General features: G+C 31.5%; 1 protein-coding gene across 1 annotated transcript; it reads right to left on the bottom strand.

Annotated features, from left to right (window-relative positions):
* Positions 1-612: 612 nt before the first annotated feature.
* On the bottom strand, positions 613-23,724 carry LOC137923459 (zwei Ig domain protein zig-8-like). Its single transcript, XM_068766718.1, has 7 exons — positions 23,651-23,724; positions 23,457-23,575; positions 12,024-12,385; positions 10,135-10,354; positions 8,061-8,235; positions 5,654-5,790; positions 613-818 (listed from the first exon to the last, which is right to left on the bottom strand). Exons 1-7 carry the CDS (start codon positions 23,722-23,724, stop codon positions 613-615), a joined length of 1,293 nt encoding a protein of 430 aa, XP_068622819.1.
* Positions 23,725-24,642: the final 918 nt, after the last annotated feature.

The following is a 24,642-nucleotide window of genomic DNA, read 5'->3' as shown; positions in this document are numbered from 1 at the left end:
ACTAAAAAGGATGCATTATATAATATTAAAACTTGAAATCACGCCAAAAATTTCACTTACTTTCACTTGTAAATCAGAGAAACATAGCGGTAAACTATAACTTTGAAATTAAGTAATACATACATTGATTAGCCCAATTCTCTTGCTCAATATTAATTTTAATGTACCTTAAAAGACCCTTTGGTATAATCCACTTATCATTATGATTTGAGCTGTGAAATATGCACTGATAAATATAGGTCCGACCTATAGATTTTCAGTAAAATCAGTTACAGTCGGCCTTCCAGCTTTTTCCGATGAAGTCATATATCCATCTTTCGCATCCCATAGAAAAAATATATTAATATCATATATTTTATAGTGATTATTTTATATAAATAGGCTAGGAATAAATGTAAAAGCTTCGAAGCTTTTAACTGGGGAGCTTTTGACAATTATATAACATATCACTTAGCCTGTTAAGCTGTTCGTATTATAAATAAATAGATTAACCACTTGTGTAAATAAAACGCATTATCGTCAATATTAATTTTTATTATCGCGTAACTATTTATAATAGTAATGTATATTTAAAATCGCATTTAAACATTGTATATATACAGGATGTGTTTATCACGTAGGCAGTAAAAGAACTATGCGAACTATCACTGAGATTAAAGTGTTCAGTTTGCACATATGTAGCGCGATCATCGGGAGGATCACTGCTTTGTTTAACATTGATTTGTTTAAGAGAATTATGAACGTTGCCAAGCTGACAACGCTTTCTAGTGACGGCTTGAACGGGCTGCTTCCTGCGTGAAGCTCGGCTAGGCTTTCTTCTGGAACAAAGTTTGATATTAGTGAAAAATATACTAGATATTTTCATAGTAATACAAAGAAGTATTTATTCCAGCATTATGATTCTGATTGTTAAATTTTGACAAAAACTTATTAATTTTCAACATACGACAGATTACATCTGTTCTTGCTTGAATTTTAACGGAATTATTTATTTATTGATAAAACTATGTCGTTTTTATAAAATTATGATCGTAAAGATGTCAAGATACATTAAATATAAAAAAATAAATTTCTTGCGTTTTACGGCCTAATTATTAGGGGTCCCTCGTTCCTGTATTACATTTTTGGAACAAGCATATATTTTACAATTATTACTTTTTCATTAAACTTTTTTATTTTCACCATCTCTGTCTCTTCCTTCACAATTTCCCTCTTTCTATCCTTCTTCCATCCTGAACATTATCTATCATTTTTAAAGTATTTACAAACATTACATTCACACATCATTTATCACCCATCTCACCATTATCCTCAAAAATTTTTCTTCATTTAATTTTCCAAATGTCAATTTAATGTCCAATTATTTTAATTTTCTTCAATGTTTCTATATCACAATGTCTAATATTTTACGTTGGAGATGGTAAATCCATCTAGAGTGTTCCAAAACGTTATCTAACGTTGTTAATGGTTTAAGTTATTTACAGTTTAGTAACCAAAAAAAAAACAGCCACTAAAAGCTTTTCGAAACTTTTTAAATCTATCAATGGAAGATATCTGTACATTTTCTGGAACCCTCTTGTAAAAGCATATGCCCAGTACATATATACTATTAAATTGACATAAGGACTCGTTGTTATTAATTAAATTTAAGTTGTCTTAATTTTAGGAAGCTTTTCATATTTATGATACAATTGTGATCCATATTATTATCACAATTATAATTATAATTAAAATAAAAATAGGTCTAGTTAAAACTAAATACAACTACATAATTAAATAAATAAATAACATGAAGTCGTGATTATTTGCCATTTACACTCCTGTGTAGTTGTATCCAGTGGAAAGAAAGAAAGCAGAAAGAAAGCAGAAAGAAAGCAGAAAGAAAGGACTTTCGTTCACATCACTCGCAACTACAGTTAAAATGTCATTACTACTGTTACACAGCCTGTTCCACGCGCTAGCTTCTCGACATCGTAAGAGTGCGTAGTAATCGAGAACCCTGGCGTCCGCAAACATGCCCTTGGCGCTGCAGTATCTAGTTTTTCCATAATTATATGAAAAGTATCATTATACTGTACTCGAAGTACATTGTACGATGCCTTCGTATAATTCGTCCAAAGTTGCCACGTGTAGATGCTTTGGCAGTAGGCTCTGAACAAAGTCAGCTTAATATCTGCATTACAGCGTGCTAAGCGCTTATTCAAGTTATCTTTAGTTATTAGTAGCTCTGGTAGCTCTAATCTAAGTTAAAAAGTAATACACTGGAAGTGATTGTTTGCTAGAACAAAGACCTTTCTTTCTTTGCAATAGACATTATATTTATTGTGACGCTGTGCGATTTTTATTTTAAAGACCTCCTAATATTACACATAGAAAGATCTGTCAACTCGATATAGTCAAATCTTAGTAACCTATGTAATCATTTATAAAGATCTGGTGCCTCTAAATTAAATAAAAATAAGTGAAAATATTTTATAAAATATTTTAATAAATATTTGGTACTATGCTTACTCGTATAGCAGGTATAAGTGTACCTGTGTATGTATTTCTTCCCTAAAATTAACTCAAATATAGTGGCAGCAGTCCAAATTCAAATTTTTGAATTCCGTTTTTGAATTCAAATATAGAACTATTTAAAAAGTATTTTAGCTGTCGATACAAGGCTTTCTTTTATGAATGCTACAAATAACTTCCTGGTGGACTATTTATAATTTTAAATTTATTTATAGGAATACTACAGGCTTGATATGCAGTTTGTAGAGGTATGTTGGTTCCATGTGAATTGTTAAACCAGTGACGTCATAGGAAATTGGCATGCCAAGTATTTGTAAAGGTCACTAGGTAAGGATTGCGTGCGAATTCCTTTTAAATTCTATATACTACTGTAATATCGTATACTCTGTTTTGGTAAAGCATAAGTTAGGCAAATTGTGGTATAAGTAATACACTGTTTTATGTACCAGAAGTAGGCGTATTCACAATACAGATAAAGATAAGTTAAAATTCATTTATTAAATAAATGAACTTTTAACAGGACTCTTAATGATAGTCAAATATTTTTGTAAATCATATTTATTTTTACTCTCCTCTGCTTCGCAAGGTGTTATAGGTGTAGAAAAGAAGCAGGAAGAAACTAAACAACAACACATCTTTTAATAATTTATCTGCACAGATTTTTACATATACACTTTATAAAATATAGCCTAAATGAAATCAAAGAAATCAGGCGTAATCACTGCCAAGGATTCTAGTCGTTCAAATATTCGTTTATTGAATAATATGCTTTTTTCATCAATTAATTTAAAATATACGTTTTCAATTTTATAAATGGTGGTCCAATAATGTCTTGCGACATTTTATTCAAAAAATTTCATTTATTACAACTGATTTGGAGATTTTTATTCGAAATTTTGGTAGAGCCAGTTTTCAGTGCCTTGATAATATTAGGACGTCTGTTATTTTTTATTTCTTGTAATTGTTGTAAACGTACAAAATATTATCGTAAATATATTGTGATTTCTTTAAACGGTTTTCTCAAATAGATCTGCGGCCCTAAGCCGTTAGTTGCTCAGATGGCTTCTGCAAAACAAATATATACACCTCTACCCCAAAGCCTTAATCTACATGACATAATTCTGTGGAAATAAATATAATACACTATGTGAGTAGTATTAACAAGGTTTTATCTTATCAACGGCACGACTTGCAGCGCTAAGCCTGCCCGCAAGAAACTCAATTTGAGCGCATACCGTGTCATATTGCGGTAAAGGATTTTTTAATAAGCATTTTTTTTTTTCAGATCAAATTAACATAAAATATAAATCTAAAAAAGTTGTGGAATTCTATCTAAAGTCGCTATATCTTGAAGATAATAATAAGAAGTGCCAAGCTTAGTTCATATTTATATCGATTTAAAACTAATAAAACTATTTTCAAATAATAAATCATCAGCCAATTACAAGTCGATTGTAGAGCGCTTTCTTACACCCGATATGTATAAAGAATTATATTTCTGTGGAATATCCTACAAGCTCCCACAAGTTCTTTATATAAAATCATTTATAAATAATATTAAATTGTGAAGAATTTTTAAAGGTGATGATAATAAATCATGTAAATGACTTGTTTTGTATTAAGGATACAAAAATCTACGAGGAAGTCTATATCCTGATATAAACTTCCTATAGCTAAAATTATGATAATGAGAAAGGATGTAAATAATAATGAAACAATAGTTTTTCAATTAGAAGCTTGAAGGATTCTAAATATAGAATCTTTTCTAGCTTTAAATTGAAGGTAGCTATTATGGGACTCATTTGTTTCTATTTTCTTTTGATCTGTTCTGTTCTGGAATTCTTCTCATATATATCATGAGAAGGAGTGATTACTGTAAATTGGAAAGGTTTATCATTAAATGATCAAAGAATTTAAAAGTATTATTTGGATATTATGAAAAATATTGAACAAATGTTTCACTACGACATTTGAATGATGTTTTATTTCGTTACAATTCACAATCATATTTGGGAAAATTACCGTTTTTTTTTCTGTTACACACATTATGACTTTAGGGTCTGTCTCCATTTGATTATTCTAGCGAAAATAATCCGCTACAGTTAACCCTTAAATGCATGATGATGTAAAACTACAAAATACTACTTAAACGTAAAATGAGTACTACACTTAAAAGTAAATGCACAGTGTACATTGTGTATATCTACAACTTAAGGTTTTTATAAAATAAGTAGAAAAAATATTATATACATATTGTTTTTCTATTTTTCACTGCATTTTAGTGTACTTATCAGCAGGATAAATATTGTTTTAAAGTATAAATAAAAGCCATGCATTTAAGGGTTAAATTCTACGATCCAAATAAAATCTGAGTTTCATGAAAATAATCGTTCACGAAATTTGCTGTTCAATAAATTTACAGTTTATTGTTAGTTGTATCACGGGTCGTTTTTATATTACAGTTTATATTGTTTTATATTATATTTTATTTTCACTTATTTGTACACCATAGATAATAACAATAAAAAAATAAGCAACTCATATACAAGATACAAAAGATAGTCTTATCGCATGAGACCATACCAGACAACCTTTGGATGGAGATGATAGATTTGAAAGAGAGGGAGTAGGTTAGGGTGCACAAACATACAAATACATTACTACACACAAATATATACATACATACATATACACATAAACAAACAAACACATTATTTGTTTGAAATATGTAAAAATATTTTTCCTTGTTTCGGGCAGTCATAGTCATATTACAAATGATATATGAGTTTTAGTTGTGTAGAGATGAAGCTACGAAGATTTTTGTATTACATGTCGCTGTATAGAATAGTCGTTGAACTTATTTTAGCACGCTTCTACATACACTCTAAAGTATGACATGGCGCAAAAGACTCTGAGAGAGGAGATCTCGACTTGTGCTATCTATCTCTTTCTCTACGACTTACCAGTTTAACATTTTATCTCACGGATCCCAAGAGAACGATGGAGAAGTATAATAACAAGGTTTGTATACATTGCAATATTTTATGGTGCATATGGACCCATAAACTTTTAGGTTTGAGAACTAATACCTAGTATATGTGTACGTATGTGTGTGTGTTCTAAATTTGAAAATTTGTACCGTTAAGAACATGAACAGCGACAGTGTGCGGGCGGGCACCGCGCACGGCGCACGTGTAGTTGCCTGCGTCGCTGCCGTTCACACGCGCCAATCGCAGAAGGCTGTCCGCTCCGCCGGGCACCTGTTCCGTCTTCACGCTTCGATACATAAAAATAAGAGTACATTAATTATTTAATATTATTTAAAAAACTTCTTAATCAACAAAAATAACAAGAATAATTTAAATACTGCAAAAAATTAGTAGCTGTATATTTAATTATAGAACTTGAGGCCCTTATGTTCTATGTACAAGAAATCCTCCTTAACGCAATTGTTGCAACATACTGTTCATGTTTTGTTATAATATTTTGATGTTATATCAACCATCATTAAACATTTGCATTTCGGAATCTGGGTATTGGATTAAATCTGTGTACGTAATATAAAAGTCATACATATAAATAGGTGGTATTTTATGTATTATATACATGTATATAATACACACACATAAATATATTGTTGTGCAATGCGAACTGCCACTTTAGACAAACAATTCTTTGAGCTGTCTTTCACCTTATTTATATGTGTATTTATAAATACAAATATTCATAAATAAACATACACGAACAAAACAAATTAACGTATTATAATAAAAACATTGAGGTATATAGTTTCAGTTATGTTACTGAAATTTAGGTAATGTTTCCGATGCATGTTATATATTGATCGGTGTGAAAGCTTATTTGTTAGTAAACGCTGCAAAGCCTTTATCCCTATATCCAAAATGTGTAAAGTAATCACTCTGAAATATGTTACATTTAATATTTTTTTTATTGGCATGAGACAGGCAAATGATTTTTGACTCAACAATGTGATATGGCAGTGATTTAAAAAAATGATTTTTCTAACCGTCATTTATTATTTCTGAAAATGATTTTAAAAAATGGTAGTAAAATACAGCGTGATATATTTATCCAATTAAATATTTTACACTAATAATCAATCACCCTCTATTAATCATATTTAAAATGGATAAAAACTTATAATCACTTATTACATTATTTGTAATTAAACAAGCTATATTTATACAAATTTATACATTATACAAAGTAAAAAAGAACACAATTATATCTAGGTTAAACCGATGACAAATCTAAATTTATTAAATTCATATTCGTATTATAAAACCAATAGCTAGCAAGACTTTCGGGTCTATTTCGGAAGCGTTTTTATTCGCTCAAAAATCTCAATTTAACTATTAAACGAAAACGAATACACAGCCTTCGTTACCTGATACTCTATAAAAAGGGGTGATATTTGTCTTGCTTACAAACCACAGTTCTGTCATAAGAAGTTTCATGTTAAATTATTCTTTGTAAGAGTAGAAACTTTTTTATACTTTGTTCAAAGGTATCATATATAAAAAACTACGTATAATAAATAATACATATCATTTATTTATTATAACATAATATAAATATATTTAATTATTATTATGTCTTATATTTAGATTATTGTAGATATTTAAATAAGTATTATGGAATGTTTATATAATTATTGTTAGTAGTACCATAAATATATTTATACAAGGAATTTTTTTTATCTTCGTGATTAATTTCCTTTTCGTTTTATATTTTTTCTCTTTTATAATATGATATTCACTTGTTTGACCTACCTTCATTATTTTATTTCTGCACCGCCTAAACTATTAAGTTAGTTAAAGTATTAAGTTTCAGTATTAAGTTCGCCGTTATACATAAGTTTTATAAGAACTTAAAATAAATAAATAAATAATAGTAAATCTGTAATGACTAAACTTAATCTTTATAAAATTATTAATCTTTCATGAGTTTGGGTGTATGCATTAATAATGAAGTTCCACAAGATATCTTAGACGCACAATAGTTTTTAATTTAAATTTAAAAGTATATTATTAAATAAATAATATTATAGCATACAATAAGTTATGTATTTGTTTGTCATGTATCACAACATTGTTTGTGTTAGCCTGTAAAAAAACAATCTAAACCAATATTTTTCAACCTTTTATGTTACCCACCATAGCCTTTCTATAATTCTTATACCCACCTATGTAACATACATATTTTTTATATAAAAGCGAAAGGATTACACTCGTGTTGAGTCCACTTTGGAATTGCCCCCTAAGAAGCGTGGTCCCAACGTTGGGAAACACTGTTGTAAATGGTGCTATAGGTGGAAACTTGTCATGTATATATAGTTTTTAATTTTTTTCAATAAGTAAAAAATACAAAAAAAAAATTAACTCGTAATTATGTAGTTTTCTTCTTTCGTAATACAATTTAAGTTACTTGTTTGTATCAAATATTTTAGAGTTGTAGCTAAAATAAGGCATGCTAAACAACTGAAATGAAAACGTAAGTATTCTTAAAACGACAAAAGATCTCACCTGATGCCGCCTCTAGTTGTGTCAGCGTTGAGTGCCCTGCCTTCGTGGATCCAGGTCAGCACCGCTGGCGTGTCGACGTGCCGTGCTCGACACACGAGGGCAAGGGTTGACTCCGCTTCGTAATATTTCTCCAGAAGTGGCGCCCCGGCCTCGTCGACTACCCATACTTGTGGCGCTAATTTAATCACAAAACAACATTACATTGCAAACCAATTTCTCTTAAAACAACATGAATTTATAACTGCACGTAAATAATAGTATGAATTATAGTTTTGTATTAAATTCATATTTTTATATAGTTTTAAAGTATGAGCCGATATGATTTTATATTCGTAATTTTAAAAACACTATTTAATATTTTGTGCTTTAATATTCTACAGGAAATTATACCCAGCGGTAGAGAATTGAGACTTGCGATGGTAAGTTAATCAAAAATGTTATGTAATTCACATTTTGTGCTTAAATTATATCAGAGATCGTAGGATAAGCTGCAGCGTCCTCTGCGTACCATAATATCACACTGTGGTCGCCAATATGACTGTGAAGCGTGGCAATTATGGTACATCCCTTCATAGATATCTTTGTGGGAGTTCTATGCCTTGCAGTGGGCATCTGTGGGCTGAAACGAGTGTCTGATACAAATAGCGATATTTATCTATGTATTTAAAAAAATCCGTATTTCTATTGGTATGTAACTTAAAGTATAACTTAAGAGATTTCATTTTTATTTCATATTTCTAGTTTTTATTTATTTACACTTTATTGTGTACCATAGAAAATACGTAAAAATAAAAGACATAATTTATACACAGGTACAAGAGGCGGTCTTATTGCTCGATGCGATCTCTACCAGACAACCTTTGGATAGAGATAAGAGACATGAAAGAGTGGGCAGTCTGGGGTGTACAAACTTACAAAAATAACATTATTATACGCACTTACATACACACACACATATATATATATACATATACAGCGTAACTTAGTACGCAATTTCACGCCTTTAATGTGCTTTACCAACATATATATATATATAGATGTATGTTTAACAACATACTTAATATACGATAAAAGATTATTATGGTTTAAAAACTTTAAATTTCGTGAATACTATAATTTCAGAATATATGGACTATTGAATAATGGCTAATTTAACTGTTCGCGCTCTTCAAATTTATAGCGCCGTTTAACAGCTGCATGGGTCAGTATTTAAAGATAATAAAATTGATGAACATATTTCGAATGATATAAATAAATAAAATGATCATCCAGATATATGCTGCAGAAATTTATTTTTTCTACTGAAATGTTACAGGCCAATAAGTTAAGACAGTAGAAAATTTTTCAGGATAACTAGTTTATATTAATAACATAATAATGTGTTAAAAAAGCGAAGTGAATATGTTTATAAAATTTTAATTAAATTTCTTCTTAATATTTATATATATATATATATATATATATATATATATATATATATATATATATATATATATATATATATATATATATGCATATAACATATAATACATTATATAATGGTCTAATACAATAATTAATAGCAGTAGTAGCCCAAAGGTAGAGGAAGAACATATGCGATCGTAGGTCGCAAGTTCGGTTCGTGAAATACAATCTCATAAAATTCCCACTTTGTGCATTGATTATATACGATTGCCATAAATCACAAACAAGTTTCTAAAACGTGAGCGGCAGTGTCTTCTGCGTACCATAATATCACATTGCGATTGACAACCCGTCTGCCATTCGTGACTATTTTGTTACATCCCTAGATTAATTAGGGGGAGATCAATGCCTTGCAGTGGGCTGGGAAGTGGGGATCACGCAGCGGGAAGGACAGCGTGGGATGTTCACACTGACTGACAGACTGAATGACAGTCGACCTTGGTACAATCATCGGAGTACAGTGACTTCAGCTTCCAGCTGGTTCAATAACACATCTATTGGAGAGGACCATCTCCAACAGTAGATATCCTGCGACTGATGTGATGGTAGGAATATAATATTTTTTTAATGATGTCTTTATTGATAATTTATTATTGTTATAAAAACTTACTATTAACATGTAAATAAATACGGCTGACTCTAGGCGGATGCGTTGATATTTGGCATTCATAAAACCCTTCATCATCAGGTTTAACCTCTTTTATGAGTAGCCTCCAATTGCCTGGATATCGCTTTGCGACAGTCACTCTATTGTCAGCTGCATACGTCACCGCACCAACTGTCAGAAGTTCAGGTAACTCTTCCTTGCCTCTGCGCCGTACCCAAGATACCTACAAAGTAATATTCTCTTTAATTATTTTATTGCTGTCTTTATTTATATATTATTTTTACTGCTAATATTTTGTTTCAATAAGGATAATACTTTTATTGTAAGAGCGGGGTAAATGTTGTGAAAATCTGTTGTTAAAATATATATGCGATTAGCGCAAGGAAGATGATAGATAAGAGTGATAGAAGAAGGTGTATTCACATACTTACAAAGAGTATCTACAACTTAGATGACGGTCCCAAATTCAAACTTCGGCATTCGAATTTAAATTTAAATGAGAAAGAATGGTTTGACATACTTTGTTTTTGTTTTTTTTTTATTGTTATTGTGAAAATACGCTATGTTTTAGTTTCATGTATGTTTTATAAATAAATGGATATATAAATAAATAAATAATTTAGTTAACCATTATAACCAATGAGATATTAAATTGGTACTGCAGAAGAGAGTAGCTCATGTACTCTAACATGATCCCTGAAGACTTTTAAATAAAAGTTTAGTTAAGTAAAAGTAAGTTAAATACACAGTCCACATATATAAAACAAACATAACAATAAGAGTAAATATATGTCTAAGTGATACACTTTTGTCAGCACTCCATTGTAATTAATTTTAAAAGTGTGCAATTAAATATAAAATATGATAGTTGACAAGAGAAATACAGGAAAATGTTTATGCTCTAATATCTTCATGAAATATATGTTTTTTTTTTAATAAATTTCATTTATTATAAGACAAGAACATATCCACGAACAGGAAATGATAAAGTACAGCTGAATATAAAACAACAATATATTTAACATGGATTCGCATGGCATCTTCTGCCCTGAAATTTAAAAAAAAGGCTTCCCTTTTGCTCAAGGGTAACTAAGTTAGATAGCTTTAAGATACGCTTACTAATACGTTTTGTATAGAATAGAATGTTGTAAGATAAATGTGAAGTCATTTTGCAAACGATATCCTGTTTAGTCTTCACTTTAAACAAAAACTTTTATAATATAATAGTATAATGTAATGATGTAAAGTTCTAAGGTTGATGATGGTTACCTTTTACTATTTATTTAGGTACACCAGTAGTATACTTAAGTTAAAAATAAGTTTCCTTATCAATAATGATGCTATTGTATTCCTTCATAGGTGACACAACATTTGAAGTTTACTAAATATATCTTTAAAAAAATAAAAATTAACAAAAAGGAATTGCACCTAAGAGTAAACATACGGCTTACTACTTTAGACACTAAAACAGCTCTTAATATAAAAAAATTCTCCAGCGACCTTCACCAAAGAAAGTGGTTAAAAATAGTGAATGAAAAATCTGTTATGAATACAATCAGTTCGTAATATGGATTTTAAAGATTCTTTAAGACAGACTCTATAAGAAAGTAGAAGAGGAGAGTGTCGCTTCCCTCATGAGCGACGACAGATATTATGCTACATTTCTAAGGTTCTACAGAAAAGTGGAAAAGCAGATCCTTGCTAGGAACAAAAGCAAGAATTAATAATAAAACAAAAGGTCGGATAATATAAACAAGTCGAACAAGGTAAACACACCGCCTTATTGAAGTCGTTGAATATGGGCGGCTTCCTGCCGTTCCTATTGGAAATCTATTTGAAGGTGGATTTTCTTTGGCTTAGATTATGAAAACTGGTTTATTACTATATCTTACCGTTTTATCTTGTAAAAGACTAATCCTACAGTTTAAATATGCATCTTCGCCTAACTGTACAGTGATTTTTGTTGCATTTCCTTTAGGAATATCCTCGAAGGTAGGTCCATATTTTCTGTCGTGGTCGAAGTATGTGTTCTTTGCTGATACGACGTGAGGTACCATTTCAAGTACGACTCGCGGTTGTACAGTCAGCGTGCGATCAGGTTCTGTGACACTGTCGGATGAGGGTTGAGGTACTTTGAAGGACTTCGTGCTGTCTATTGTAGAGTTCCCGAGCCTTAACATAACAGGCGCAGGCACCACGCCGGTACTTAAAGCGTAAAACGATGTCACAGTGTTATCTTCGGTAGTCGTTGGATCTGTGTAGAGAGATCTTCATTAAATACTTTATATTGTACATACAATGTATGTTAGCACTGGTAATCCAGTGGTAGAGAACGGAGACTTGCAAACGCAGTGTAACGTTGTAAGTTAACGTCCCATAAATCTTAGTTAAAATTTTAACCAAAAAAATATAAACACGAGAAACATCTCATAAATCGCAATACAGCAAAAAATTTTTCAACCTTTAGCGGGTAACGGTACATCTCTAGTGGCGTGAGTTCGTGAGAGCGTGCTATTGGTCAGCGGATCTTTGTGCGGACTTGCTGCCGCCTGACCAGTCCTGGGAGGATCGTGCGGCTGGCTACCACCACCAACAGGGGAGTACCGAGCTCCGGTGCAAAATTAGACCAGCCCTACTGCCCACTACCCATTTTAAATAAATAAATATATTCTTCTCCTGTTACCCTTTCATTTTCAATTATATTCTTAATAACGGCACAGCAGGTCTCTGGTTCGGTTCCTGGAACATCTAATCTTGTATTTTTGGGGAATATTTACATAGGTTTGCCATTGCTAACAAAAAAATTTCCAGAAGGTTCCCAGCAACGCCCCCTGTGTATCATAATATGACGCTACGATCCCCAGCTCGAATGCCAAGCGTGGTGATTATTATATACCGCCAATAGATATCTTTGGAGGAGATTGGCCTTGCTGTGGGCATCTTACAGTACCTGCCAGTATGCGATCTCCATTTCAACTAAATTATTTAGCAATACTCGTTTCACAAACTGAAATTTTTAGAGGTCTACGCTTTGGAGTGGGCTTCTATAGTCAGAAAACATGTACATATATTTATAAATGTATATTTTATCACTGGACATATTTATACTGTATTTTAATAATGAATTAATTTTTTATTTATGTATTTTAATGCATAAGTACTTTGTTATATAACTAATAACGCCGCCAAAATGTAACTTTTCAGAAGAGTTTAGAAACCAAAAATTGGTTACTTCTTAACAATTGATACACTTAAAATTATAATCTTTGTATATTTAAAAGTTAATTTTATAACGAATAATCTTTGAATATTTAGATTTAAATACTAATAATTCAAATAAAATTTTCTTAAGATCTATCTTTTCTATTTTTCATTCTTTTCCATACTATTTTCCGTACATTCATTGCCTCACTTCCTTTGCCTCACTCCTCAAATACCACAGAATGAATAAAATCATTAAAGGCCCTGTAAAAATACATTACTATAATAAATCAAATAAATATAAAATTATTTTTACATCAACATTAACATTGTTTTCAGGAAAATTAATATATTTCTCGTTATATAAATTAAATATTATTGTATGAAATAAAGTTTTAATTTTAAAATTACCTGTTAAAAATTGGCATACACCTATTTGTGTGAGAAGGAAAACCCCCAGGCTCCACAACATAGCGCCTGTGTGAGCCAGGGCCCCTCTCGGGGTCTCATAATCTGTAAAGAATGAATTATATATGTTATTTTGGGTTGGCTTCAATAGAAAATACACACCGCCGCTCGTTTCGGCAGATGAAAGAAAAACAATAGGAAATTACCTCCGACATTTCCACGGGCTGGGAGGTCATTGAACCAATAATTTCGTTTATTCAGAAGTCTAACAAAATAACCGACAACTGTTGATTACATTTATAACTTCTTCCTGATAAAATGAAGGTCGCATTTACCTTATACAGCGCCTTAGTGGTAAAAGTGCTCTGTAGGATTATTATAGATCAGGGGTAGCCAAAATACGGCCCGCAAGCCACATGCGGCTCTTTGATCGTTTATTTTTGGCTCCGTTTGACCGTCTAATTATTTTATAATTTAAATTTACATAAGTCAGATCCTGGGAAATCGAAACAAATTACTGGTGTGTATAATTTTTCTTATTATTCCACTATAAAATTAGAAAAATCCAAACACCGAGCGTAATTAACTAACCGGCATCTTAAGTGTTATTAGGAGTGCTGTCATATACGTGTGCCATTATATCTAACTTCAATACACGTTTTGTACTTTTGTCACATAGTTTCAACATAGTAAAAGAGATAATCTAAAGAGAATCTATATCCTGCAAAAATATCGTAAGGAAAATTTATGATGACTAATAAAAATTCTAGAAAAAAATCTATATATATTGTATATACGCTTTTAAATGCTCATTTGTTTCGATGTGATTAGAATGAATTTATAATTTTTATATATAGAAGACGAATAGAGCAGTGTTAGTCCAGTGGTAGAGGACTGAGACATGTGACCGTTGGTCTCGAGTTCGATCTCGGGGATACAATTTTAAATAATTTACACATTGTGCATTACTTAAATAGGATTGCTACTGCTCACTAACAAGTTTCCAAAGGATGGATAACAGCATCCTATATCTACCGTTATACCTCACTTCGATCGCCAACCCGCCTGCAAAGTATAGCGATTACGGTATATTCTACCATAGATATATTTGAGGGAGGCCTATAGCTTGCAGGGACGTCTATGGTCTAAAACCATAAATCAAATAGTGGTCTTAGAAAGAAGTAACTAAATATAGGCATATTAAAATATATATGGGGTACATATAGATAAAAAATAAACAATAACATTTAAAAAAAGTAAAACAAACAGAGAAAAAATAAATTACTTTTAGCCCAATTACGCATGCTGTTTATTTATAGCCTCGTGTTTGTAAATTGCTTTGCCCGAAGAAAAACAAAAAAAAAAAAAGGTCGAGATGGAATTTAGTACCGCTCTCAAAGGCGGGGTCTCAATTAGAAATGTAATATTCAACGTCGTGTTAAAACTTGTAATTATAGGATGATCACATCGCTTTGAGCTGGATTTTTGGATGAATACCGTAGTGGAATAACTAAAGAGCGACTCTATGTATTCGTATAAAGTTTATATCTAACATACATAAATTAATTAATAAAAATAGCTTTATCTTAATCACCATTAAATTATCTAGAGTCAAAAATGTAGAATTTCTAAACATTCTTTCACATCTATATACGCCCTTTGTAAGGTATAGGCCGCAGCCAAAGAAATCTACAGGGGATATATCATAATCGCAACACTAGGCTGGTTGGCGATTAACTCATTATACCGAGTTTACTAGGCTAAAATATTCCCTGTCATAAGAGGCGATTAAAAGGGCATCAGGTTCACGGGATTAAGTTTGGGGCCTTTGTCGTCCATTGGTTAGCAATGCGAAGTGGTCTCGTGCTCTTGCGGTGCAGCGAGGGTGCCTTGGAGCACAGGAACTGAATGGCAGCTGCACATTTCTTAGAAAATATGGTGGCCTCTCCAAAGGTACCGAAGATGACCACCGAGGCGTTTCAGTTGGTAAGAATCCCTTATCCCAATCCCTTGTCCAAATTGATATAAAAAAGTCGGCTTGGCTACTAATGTGGTATCATGGTATGCATACATGGTATTATAAGTTTTGTGAGTTGTTATAAGTGTGTAAACTTTTAAATACTTTCTAGCTAATTTGCTGTCAATCATACTATGAACATCATGTTCAAAATCATGTAGTTTCAATAAATCACGTAATAATAATATAGGAAGAAAAATCGTATTCAAAATTTAGGTTACTATATATTAAAATTAATGACTATTTGCTTTTAAAAATAAATTGAGATATTTAGGCTATACATTAAACTACTTGAAGCCTTAACACGAATAATTAACATACTAGCATCACCGAGGTAGCCCAGGGACTAGTACACTAAATTAACGAAATGCGAAGAACATATATGTCAATTCCAATTCCGGTATTATTAATATTACGTTACAATAATACTAGTAAGATATTACGCTTGCTTCCAAAATTATTACATAAATTGTATATGTAGTAAAGTGACCCAAATTCACAAAATTAATATGCTCCGACGCGCCTGAGAAATAATACTAGAATTCTAGAACATAATATCGCAGGCGACATTTTATTCCTTTGCCACGAAACTCTACTATCTAACTACGGTCTCCGCAAACCAAAATAGGAATTAGGCGAGTAAACAGATTACAAATGTGAAATACGTTTGTGAGATTAAATTCGAAATAATCTTTAATTGAATAACACTGTAGGTGGATTATAAATGAGTAGTATACAGTCACAGACAGAAGCCTTTGCATATTTTAAGTAAGTTTTTATAAAACAAAGTAGTTTTTTATTAGCTCTCTTAAATCACGTGATTGGAATATGTGTGAAAGCTTAAACCCTTAACTTGGCAGATTTTTTTTTAATATTACATTAATATTCATACCACTTGACTTTTAAGACCCAAGGATGCCAACAAAAAAAAACTGAACAAGCGTTCGAAAATTAAGAAATTACCTAAACATTCACATACAAATGATTACTTTGCGTTTAAAATTGATGCCACTATTTTTTTTTAATTCTGATGTATCTCTATAGATACATTATTAAGAAAAGGGGAAAAACGAGGAACGATAAAATTTCTCAGCTAGAAGCTTTATAATTAAATGAGCTTTTGGAACGCGACAAGCTAATAACTTTTGGCGCTCATTCATTCTTATATCTTCAAAATGAGGCAGAGGGCGTCCACAGTATGTCGCCATCCCGAGCGATTTTGAGCCTCGCGCTTTACTTCGCTCCACGTCATTCCAACTGCCTTTACTTCTACAGTGATCGTCCGCCGCCAGGTTTAATTGGGCGGCCACGACTTCGCTTCCCTTGAGGATTCCATTCTAAGGCTTGCCTCGATATGTAATCAGGTTCGGAACGTGTTATTCTAGTTCCACTTGCGGCGTTTGATGTGCTGGTCGAACGGTATCTTACCGCAGCTCTTCCAGATATCTATATTGGAGAATTTCTCAGGCCAGTATATACCGAGAATACGTCGAAGACAGTTCTTAGCGAAGACTTGGAGCGGACGCGAGATATCTTTGGTGACCTTCCAATTCTCGCATCTATATAGCAACACGGTTTTCATATTGGACCGGAATATTTTAAGCTTAACTTTCCAGTTAGTTTCTGTGATTTCCATAGAGAGCGGAGCCGTGCGAAGGCTACTTTTCCCTTGGAGATTCTCGAAGCGTTGTTCTCTTCGGTGCCTTCTGAATCTGACACTACGCTACCGAGGTAAGTGAATATATAGACTCTTTCCACTCCACTCAATTTTAATATGTAGTAGTCCTAATTTTAAAGACGCTTTTTCTTACTCTATTCTTCCTTTTCAGCTGATGGAAGTCCATTGCAAGACAAAGGTCTACCCCAAAGATCGCCACCATAGTTGGTCCTGCCTTGCCCGCATTCAGTGATTCCTGAACTATGTCATCGGATCATCTGGTAGTAATCTACCCACGACGTGTCTTCTTCTCCGACGTGTTCTTACTATACTATACGCATTTATCAGCGGGCTGGCGGGCGGTGCATTTTGTTGCACGACTACTGCTGCATGTGCGGAAGTGGTTAAATATTGGTCCTTTTCTTACTTAGGATGGACTTCCGCAAGGGAACGCCTGATTCCATTAAATACTATACTATCATTACGTTATTTATTATTTTTAAATTTCTAATTGTTGCCTTTATTTCTATTACCCATTATCCTTTAGAAAGTGGAATAAGTAGTAATTAGGAATAAGTCACAAAACTACAAAATATCTAATCAGAAGATAAATCAAATGACTATAATAATGTAACACAGTAAATAAACAAAAATAAATAAGAGGAAAAAATCAAATAAGTATATATTTATACATATATGTGTATATATATATAAACATAAATATCTACGTATAAATTAACTTCTATAACCAATTATCCTGTAGAAAGTGTATAATATTTATTTATATAACAGCAAATATAACCTAAGAGCTAATAAATACTTTTTATTTTTACATTGTCGAGTTAGAAATACGCGAAATACATTGTAGATTTAACTACATATCGTTTAATAGATATATTGTGCGGGTGACGGGTGTTGGCGCTCGGAGCTGTCGATTCGCGTAGCAACTGCATTCGATTTTATTAATTCAAATCCTTGTAATACATTGGCATGTACTTTTACCTACGTTCCCTTCCTAAAACCTACCGCTATTTACCTAAACAAAATTTTAATTATTTTTACAATGATCCTTCAGAATTTTGTACTAGAAATTAACTAATGATCGCTCTAGACAAAGATAAATCCTTCAGTACCCGAATTCACTATAAATATGTTTTTAGTCATTTTATTTACCAATACGTAATACTTGGTCTTATTATTTGTGTGGTCTTTGAGTCTTTGAAATAGAAAAGTCGCAAGCGCATCACTATTTATACTTTTTAATCTTATTAATAATAAATAATTATAATTTTACTAATATTAGTCCAGTCTCAATAACTAATTCACATATTTATCTATTCTACTATAATGTAATTTCAACAATTAAGTGAGTTTATAACACCATTCTACCTACATGTTTTTACTTAAGACACGATTTGAAATTAAGTAAAAGAATTTCCTTCTTAGGTTATCATATAAAATGTAACTTGTTTATTTAAGCTATCTGTATGTACCTTTAGCGTAATAACTTTGGTTTCTACAATAATTCAGTAAGTCAATTTAAAGATAAATTAATAAAAAAATAAAATAAAAATAGTTTATAATATTGTTTACATTATTTAAATTGAATGATAGTGATTAGGCCAAATATCGCCTAAAAATTAATGGCAGCGAAATATTAAGGTTCTAGCACAGTGTAAGATGTTTAGCTAAAACGTCTACAGACGGATCTGTTGGAATCATCGAAAGACGATAAATGCTGGCCGCTTCCATCCGGTCTTATTGGAAATTTAAGGGGGTCAGGGGAGGGGGGTTGGTTATAGCTGTGGGTATCCTACAGTTGAATTGATGATGTTAAAAATAGACCTATTGTAGAATTCCCCGCAATTTACGAAGGTTTTCTTACACCGAAGAAAACTTGAACACAAGCCTTATATTCCAGTAAAAGCACCATAGATACTTTTATATACAAGATGAATACCATTGATATAGCACAAAACATTATGATTTATCTTTCTGAATGTTTACATATGGGCAGTCGTTATAGCTTTTTCTTTTCCCACGCTTTCTCACATCTACCGTTAAGTGGCAGAGACTTTATAACATAGGGTTAATAACATTTAGCCTTCATTTTTCTTTAGGTTATTATTTATTCTTTTTATTTTTTTATTCCCAATCTATCCGGTTCTTGGCTGTACTCTAATTCCTTAACATTATTATTATTAATATTAGTCTATTCTAGTCTACACTAATTTTTATTGTTAATTATTTATGTTAACCAATCTTTATTTTTACATCGTTCTTTTCACACCATTATGGAATGGCTCAAGGCTTTTATGTCTACTTCACCTTACACTACTTAATCTATTTTGATACAATGCTGTTTATTAATTCTGTTATTATTTTATTTTTACTATGTGTGCGTGGTATCTATACCCAAAATAGATATCATTTGGTGTGTATATCTTAATATAAATTGATAGCAATATTTCTTGTGATTATCTATTATTAAAATCTCCTTACCACCTGTAAGTTACACAGAGTATCTTAGATAAGTGCTGTAACAAGTTTTGAACTTTAAGCGGGCTAAACTTAGACCATGGCCTTGTTATTTGTCTATAAAACCTAGGGAAGGATGATTTAATGATGGAAATATTTTAAAGTCATGTATCTTTTAAGAGAGATCCAGTTTGACAATATACTCATTTTTTTTCTACGAAACATCTAAGTCGAAATATTTCTGTTTTTTGCAAAGTCGCGTGTTCAATTCCGTAGCAATTCTCCATTAGTTTTATCAATCAACGATAAAGTTTTTTCATTTAAGACATAAAAAAATAACATGCATACTGAATAAAGAAGCGGATTTAATATATTTTCATAGTAATTAAGTTCACTCTACGCGAAATTTATTGTAAGGTATCATATGATTAACGAAAATTCACCGTTACAACCTTTTTTCCAATAGCGTTGGTGTCGTCCAATCGAACCGGTTCAAACGAGTTTTTAATTAAATTTTAATTAAACTACATCTCTACTACATATTAAGTTGCTTTAAAAATGTTTTTAATGTAGTAAGTTTAGATAAAATTTGTTGTTAAAACCTTAAAGTTCCGCGGTCGTTAATTTTGGGCGCTATGTGGCGTCACCGCTACCACTTTAAATATTATTTACAAAATAATCAGCTATTTTTAGTTTAATTTATTTATTTATTTTTAAAATTGCTTACTGAATCTAACTAACAAGAGTTATTAAGTCAAGGATGCCACATACAGAAAACTTAAATAAATAAGTCACATTTTACAAACTAAACTAAGAAGGAACTTATTTTACTTAATTGAAACTTGATTGTTAAATAACACATGTCGCACAACATGTCGGTATGACCATGTAGCTTAATTGTTAAAACATAATATCGTAAGATAGACACATATTATGTAAATTAAGGCAAGAATGAACAAGGACTAATCGAAGACATTTCTTCTACTTTTCAATAACTGTTCTCTGGGGAACAACACACTTAAAAACCACTCATAAAAGATGATCAAGTACTTTAAATTTTTTTAAATAAATAACTAGGAATATTTTCAGGTACAACAGCGAAATCTGCCTATAACATGAAGTACATAGCTTAAGAGCGAATATATGTTAATTTTCGGTAGATTCTAAAGCATCATTGGTAGAATAAATTGTATTTAAGTACAGAATCGTGAGTTGTAGGCAGAGAACATCGGTGTATGTGAACTATAATACAAGGATTCGAAGTTGCTTTGCGAATCTTCAGCCCTGAGCGCCGACACCCGTCGCTTGCACAATGAATCCATTAAATGACAAAAAGTTATATCTTCAGTGTATTTATCTATTTACTCTTTATATACCGAAAAAAGTACAATGGCGGACTTAACGCCATAGGCGTTCTCTACCAGTCTATCAGGTGCTTAAACTAAAATAAAATAGAACATACATATTAATGATACAATAACAATACTTATATATATATATATATATATATATATATAATACATAAACTTCGTGGAGATAAATATAAATAATAATAACTACTGTTGTGAAGATTTTGCTAACTTCTGACGCATGTGTTCCCGAAGTTTCCATTTGAAACTGTATTTCGTTTGTTTCAAACTTAAAAATATAAAAATAAAAAGTATATATTGGACCTTAGGTTTCTTTTCAAATTTTTTACACTTTTAACAGGATAATTGGTTATAGAAGTTAAAGTTAAATTTATTTTTGTTAGTATACCGTGGTACATTATTATATTAATTTGATTTAGCTTTGACTAGTTTTTTAGTACTTTTTCGACCTTATTCCTATTTAAAACTCACTGCTTGTCGACGTCTGGTGGAAAGTGAGCTCAAACTGAAAGTATGGATATCACCTATGATACGAAACTTATTTCACATATTTCTTACGTAACAGATTGCGTAAGATGGTACGCGACACACATTTATAATTCACGATCCACAGTAGTGATTATTACGACTAAAAAAGGCAGGACAGGTTATGTTAGCTTCAAAGTTAGTTCCGAACCAAAATAAAAGTAAAAAATAACCTTAAATTGTATTTTCAATCAACCTGTATAAAGTGATCACTCTTATTTATGTTGTTACATTTTATTGTATTGTGAAGCGACAAGCCAGTAACTTCAGGTAGCACTATGCACTTTGGAAGATACAGTAAATAATAATTATTTAAGTATAAGGAGTATTTCGAATTTTTACAACGCATTTGTAACATTTTATCAATCGATAAATTCTCTAGTGGGTCATATATAAATTTTTTTGTGGTATATACATGCGTATCTTGTGCCACAAATGATTTATTTAATGTTTGATAGCAAAAATTAGGGGTATAAAACTTTCTTTAACCTTTATATTAATAACCGATGGTGTTAAACCTTGTTTATCACAGTTTTTATTTTATATTATTATAGATACGATATAAGGCAACCTAAGAATAACAAATTTATAAACATTTTATCGCAAAGAATCTCGAGTCCTTATGTAATATATGCCCCACATTGCTCTTGTTTATCTAAAATCAATTATAATGTGTAACTTAAAGTAACTAAGGCATAAATGAATTATATGAAACAGCTAAACGCTACAAACGCATAACCTGTTTAAAGTTTTCCACCAGTGAAAAGTTGAGAAGAGTAATACATTTACTTTAGTGTAGTATTTATACTCCTATGTAGTATGTAGTAGTGCGAGAGTAGCAACAACCGGATAACTTACAAGCCGGTTAAGTCATGCGAGAAATCCGTTAAGCTGAACGGAAGTGACATTAAGAAATAATTTAATTTTCCGGCTTCATTCTATTTTCAGCTTTTAACCCTTAAATGGACGATTTTTGTTTCACATTTGAAAAAAATATATTTGTTAATAGACATGTATTACAGCGTAGGAAAAATCATTAAAAAAATCTAGACATGAATTTACTATACTTTTTTTGCAATAATGTGAATGTTGTTTATAAACTACATTGCGCATTCATTGAGATTTTGCAAGTATGGGTAAAATAAGAGTGGATATTGTTTTTGAGAAGTATTTATTTATGCTTCATTGTGATATTTACAAAAACAATTGCTTTTTTTTTCGTATCACATAAAGATACACGACATTTTTGGCACATTTTGAATGTAAAGCCTGAACATTTTCGGAATTTGCACCTGCTGCTGCTTATCCAGACAAACTGCCCAATGACATTGCTGATCCAATCTGACGTCTTTCAAAAGAATTGCTTGAGCTGGTCCTCGGAACTTCTTTATTACAAGTTCTCTTTGTATAGTGCTCCCACTAGGTCGACCACGTTTAGCGCATTTGCAGTAGTAGATTTGTTTCTGGGCTGCATATAAGTTACTTTGTTCTACATTTTTATTTTTTAGATCTGATGTAAAATTAAATGTAAAAAAAACATACGGCGTGTTACAAGAGATCAATACTTCTGTTATCTGAGTTTCTCCCCAAAAAATAAGGCTGTCTTCAGCAGTAACAAGGTTTCGTTTACGCCAAACCAGAGGTCGTCTAGGAATCCCTTGTGATTTACTCTGGGGTGCTGCTTCTTCTGCTTCCAAAATAGGAGGGTCTGGCATATTTTCATCGTTGTCGATAACGAGAAGAGGATCAGCATCCACTTCATCAGGCTGGACATTCTCACTGTCATCACTATATTCAAGGTCTCGAAGAACATCTCGAGCGATTTGATAATAGTAACCTTCATCCTCTACTTCGGAGTCTCACCCGTCTGAACCATCTTCTAAATCTTCAAGAGTTTCTAAATAATTTGTAATTTTGCTTTCTAGTAATCGCGGCATGGTTAAAACCATAAGAAAAATCCTTCACCAAACATGCATTTATTTAGCAGGCAATGCGCATTGTAGTTTTCCTACAACATACCAGATTTCGCCCTATTCGACTGTAGGATCAAGTGATTTTCAATGTTTTACAACGTGAACATGTAATTGAAGATATAATCAAGCAAATAAAAATATAGATTATATACTTACATGATATTTTATCAGTCCAAACACAGCTACAAAACTTAGTTTCGCGCCACTAGAAAAGTTTTCTTCAAAGTGACATTTGAAATTAACTTATTTTACAATACTTATAAATATTGGATAGTGCTAACATTAAAAATTGTACAAAATTAGTTCACAAATAAGAACTAGTTGTCAAATTTAACAAAAAATTAAAAAAAAGGTCAATTTTATCTCTGGTTTTTAGTATGTTGTTTAAAAACAACAATATGCATTTAAGGGTTAATTAAATGACTTTGTCGGCCTTTTTAGTTATTATAAAATAACAATTACGCTTTTGAAGTAATGATTACCCAAGGAAATGTTAAAATATAAACTAATTTATTATTTACTTATATTGTTACAAGATACATAGAGATTATATTTTGTAGATGTATTAAATACTTTATTATTATAAAACAGTACCATTATTAATAATCTAACATTACATTTATATATTTGATATTGCGACAATTTAGTTCTCCTTCATATAACACGGTAGAATAATTCAGCGTTGTAGGAAAATGTATTGTACGAGAATTTTCGTAAAACGCGTTTATTTATCCCTGTATAGTATCTTATTATTCTTCTCAGCCGATACACGCACTGGAAGGCACAGGCCTCCTCCACAGACAAGCTATTCATGTAAACGTTTCTCGTTTAAGGTAATTTAAATCAAATGTTATAAAAAAGACTATGTTACTAACAAAATGT

The sequence above is a fragment of the Battus philenor genome, unplaced genomic scaffold (assembly GCF_028537555.1).
Source record: "Battus philenor isolate CCGP_79_NKW_IND1 unplaced genomic scaffold, ilBatPhil1.0.hap1 SCAF_21, whole genome shotgun sequence".
NCBI classification, from domain to species: domain Eukaryota; kingdom Metazoa; phylum Arthropoda; class Insecta; order Lepidoptera; family Papilionidae; genus Battus; species Battus philenor.
This window is presented reverse-complemented; position numbering and strand designations above follow the sequence as displayed.

Coding starts and splice junctions, on each gene's coding strand:
- LOC137923459 (XM_068766718.1), bottom strand. CDS start 23,724: ATGCCGCGATTACTAGAAAGCAAAATTACAAATTATTTAGAAACTCTT. Junction 23,576..23,650: donor TTAGAAGATGGTTCAGACGG/GTGAGACTCCGA, acceptor CCTTGAATATAG/TGATGACAGTGAGAATGTCC. Junction 10,355..12,023: donor GTCTTTTACAAGATAAAACG/GTAAGATATAGT, acceptor ATTACTTTGTAG/GTATCTTGGGTACGGCGCAG.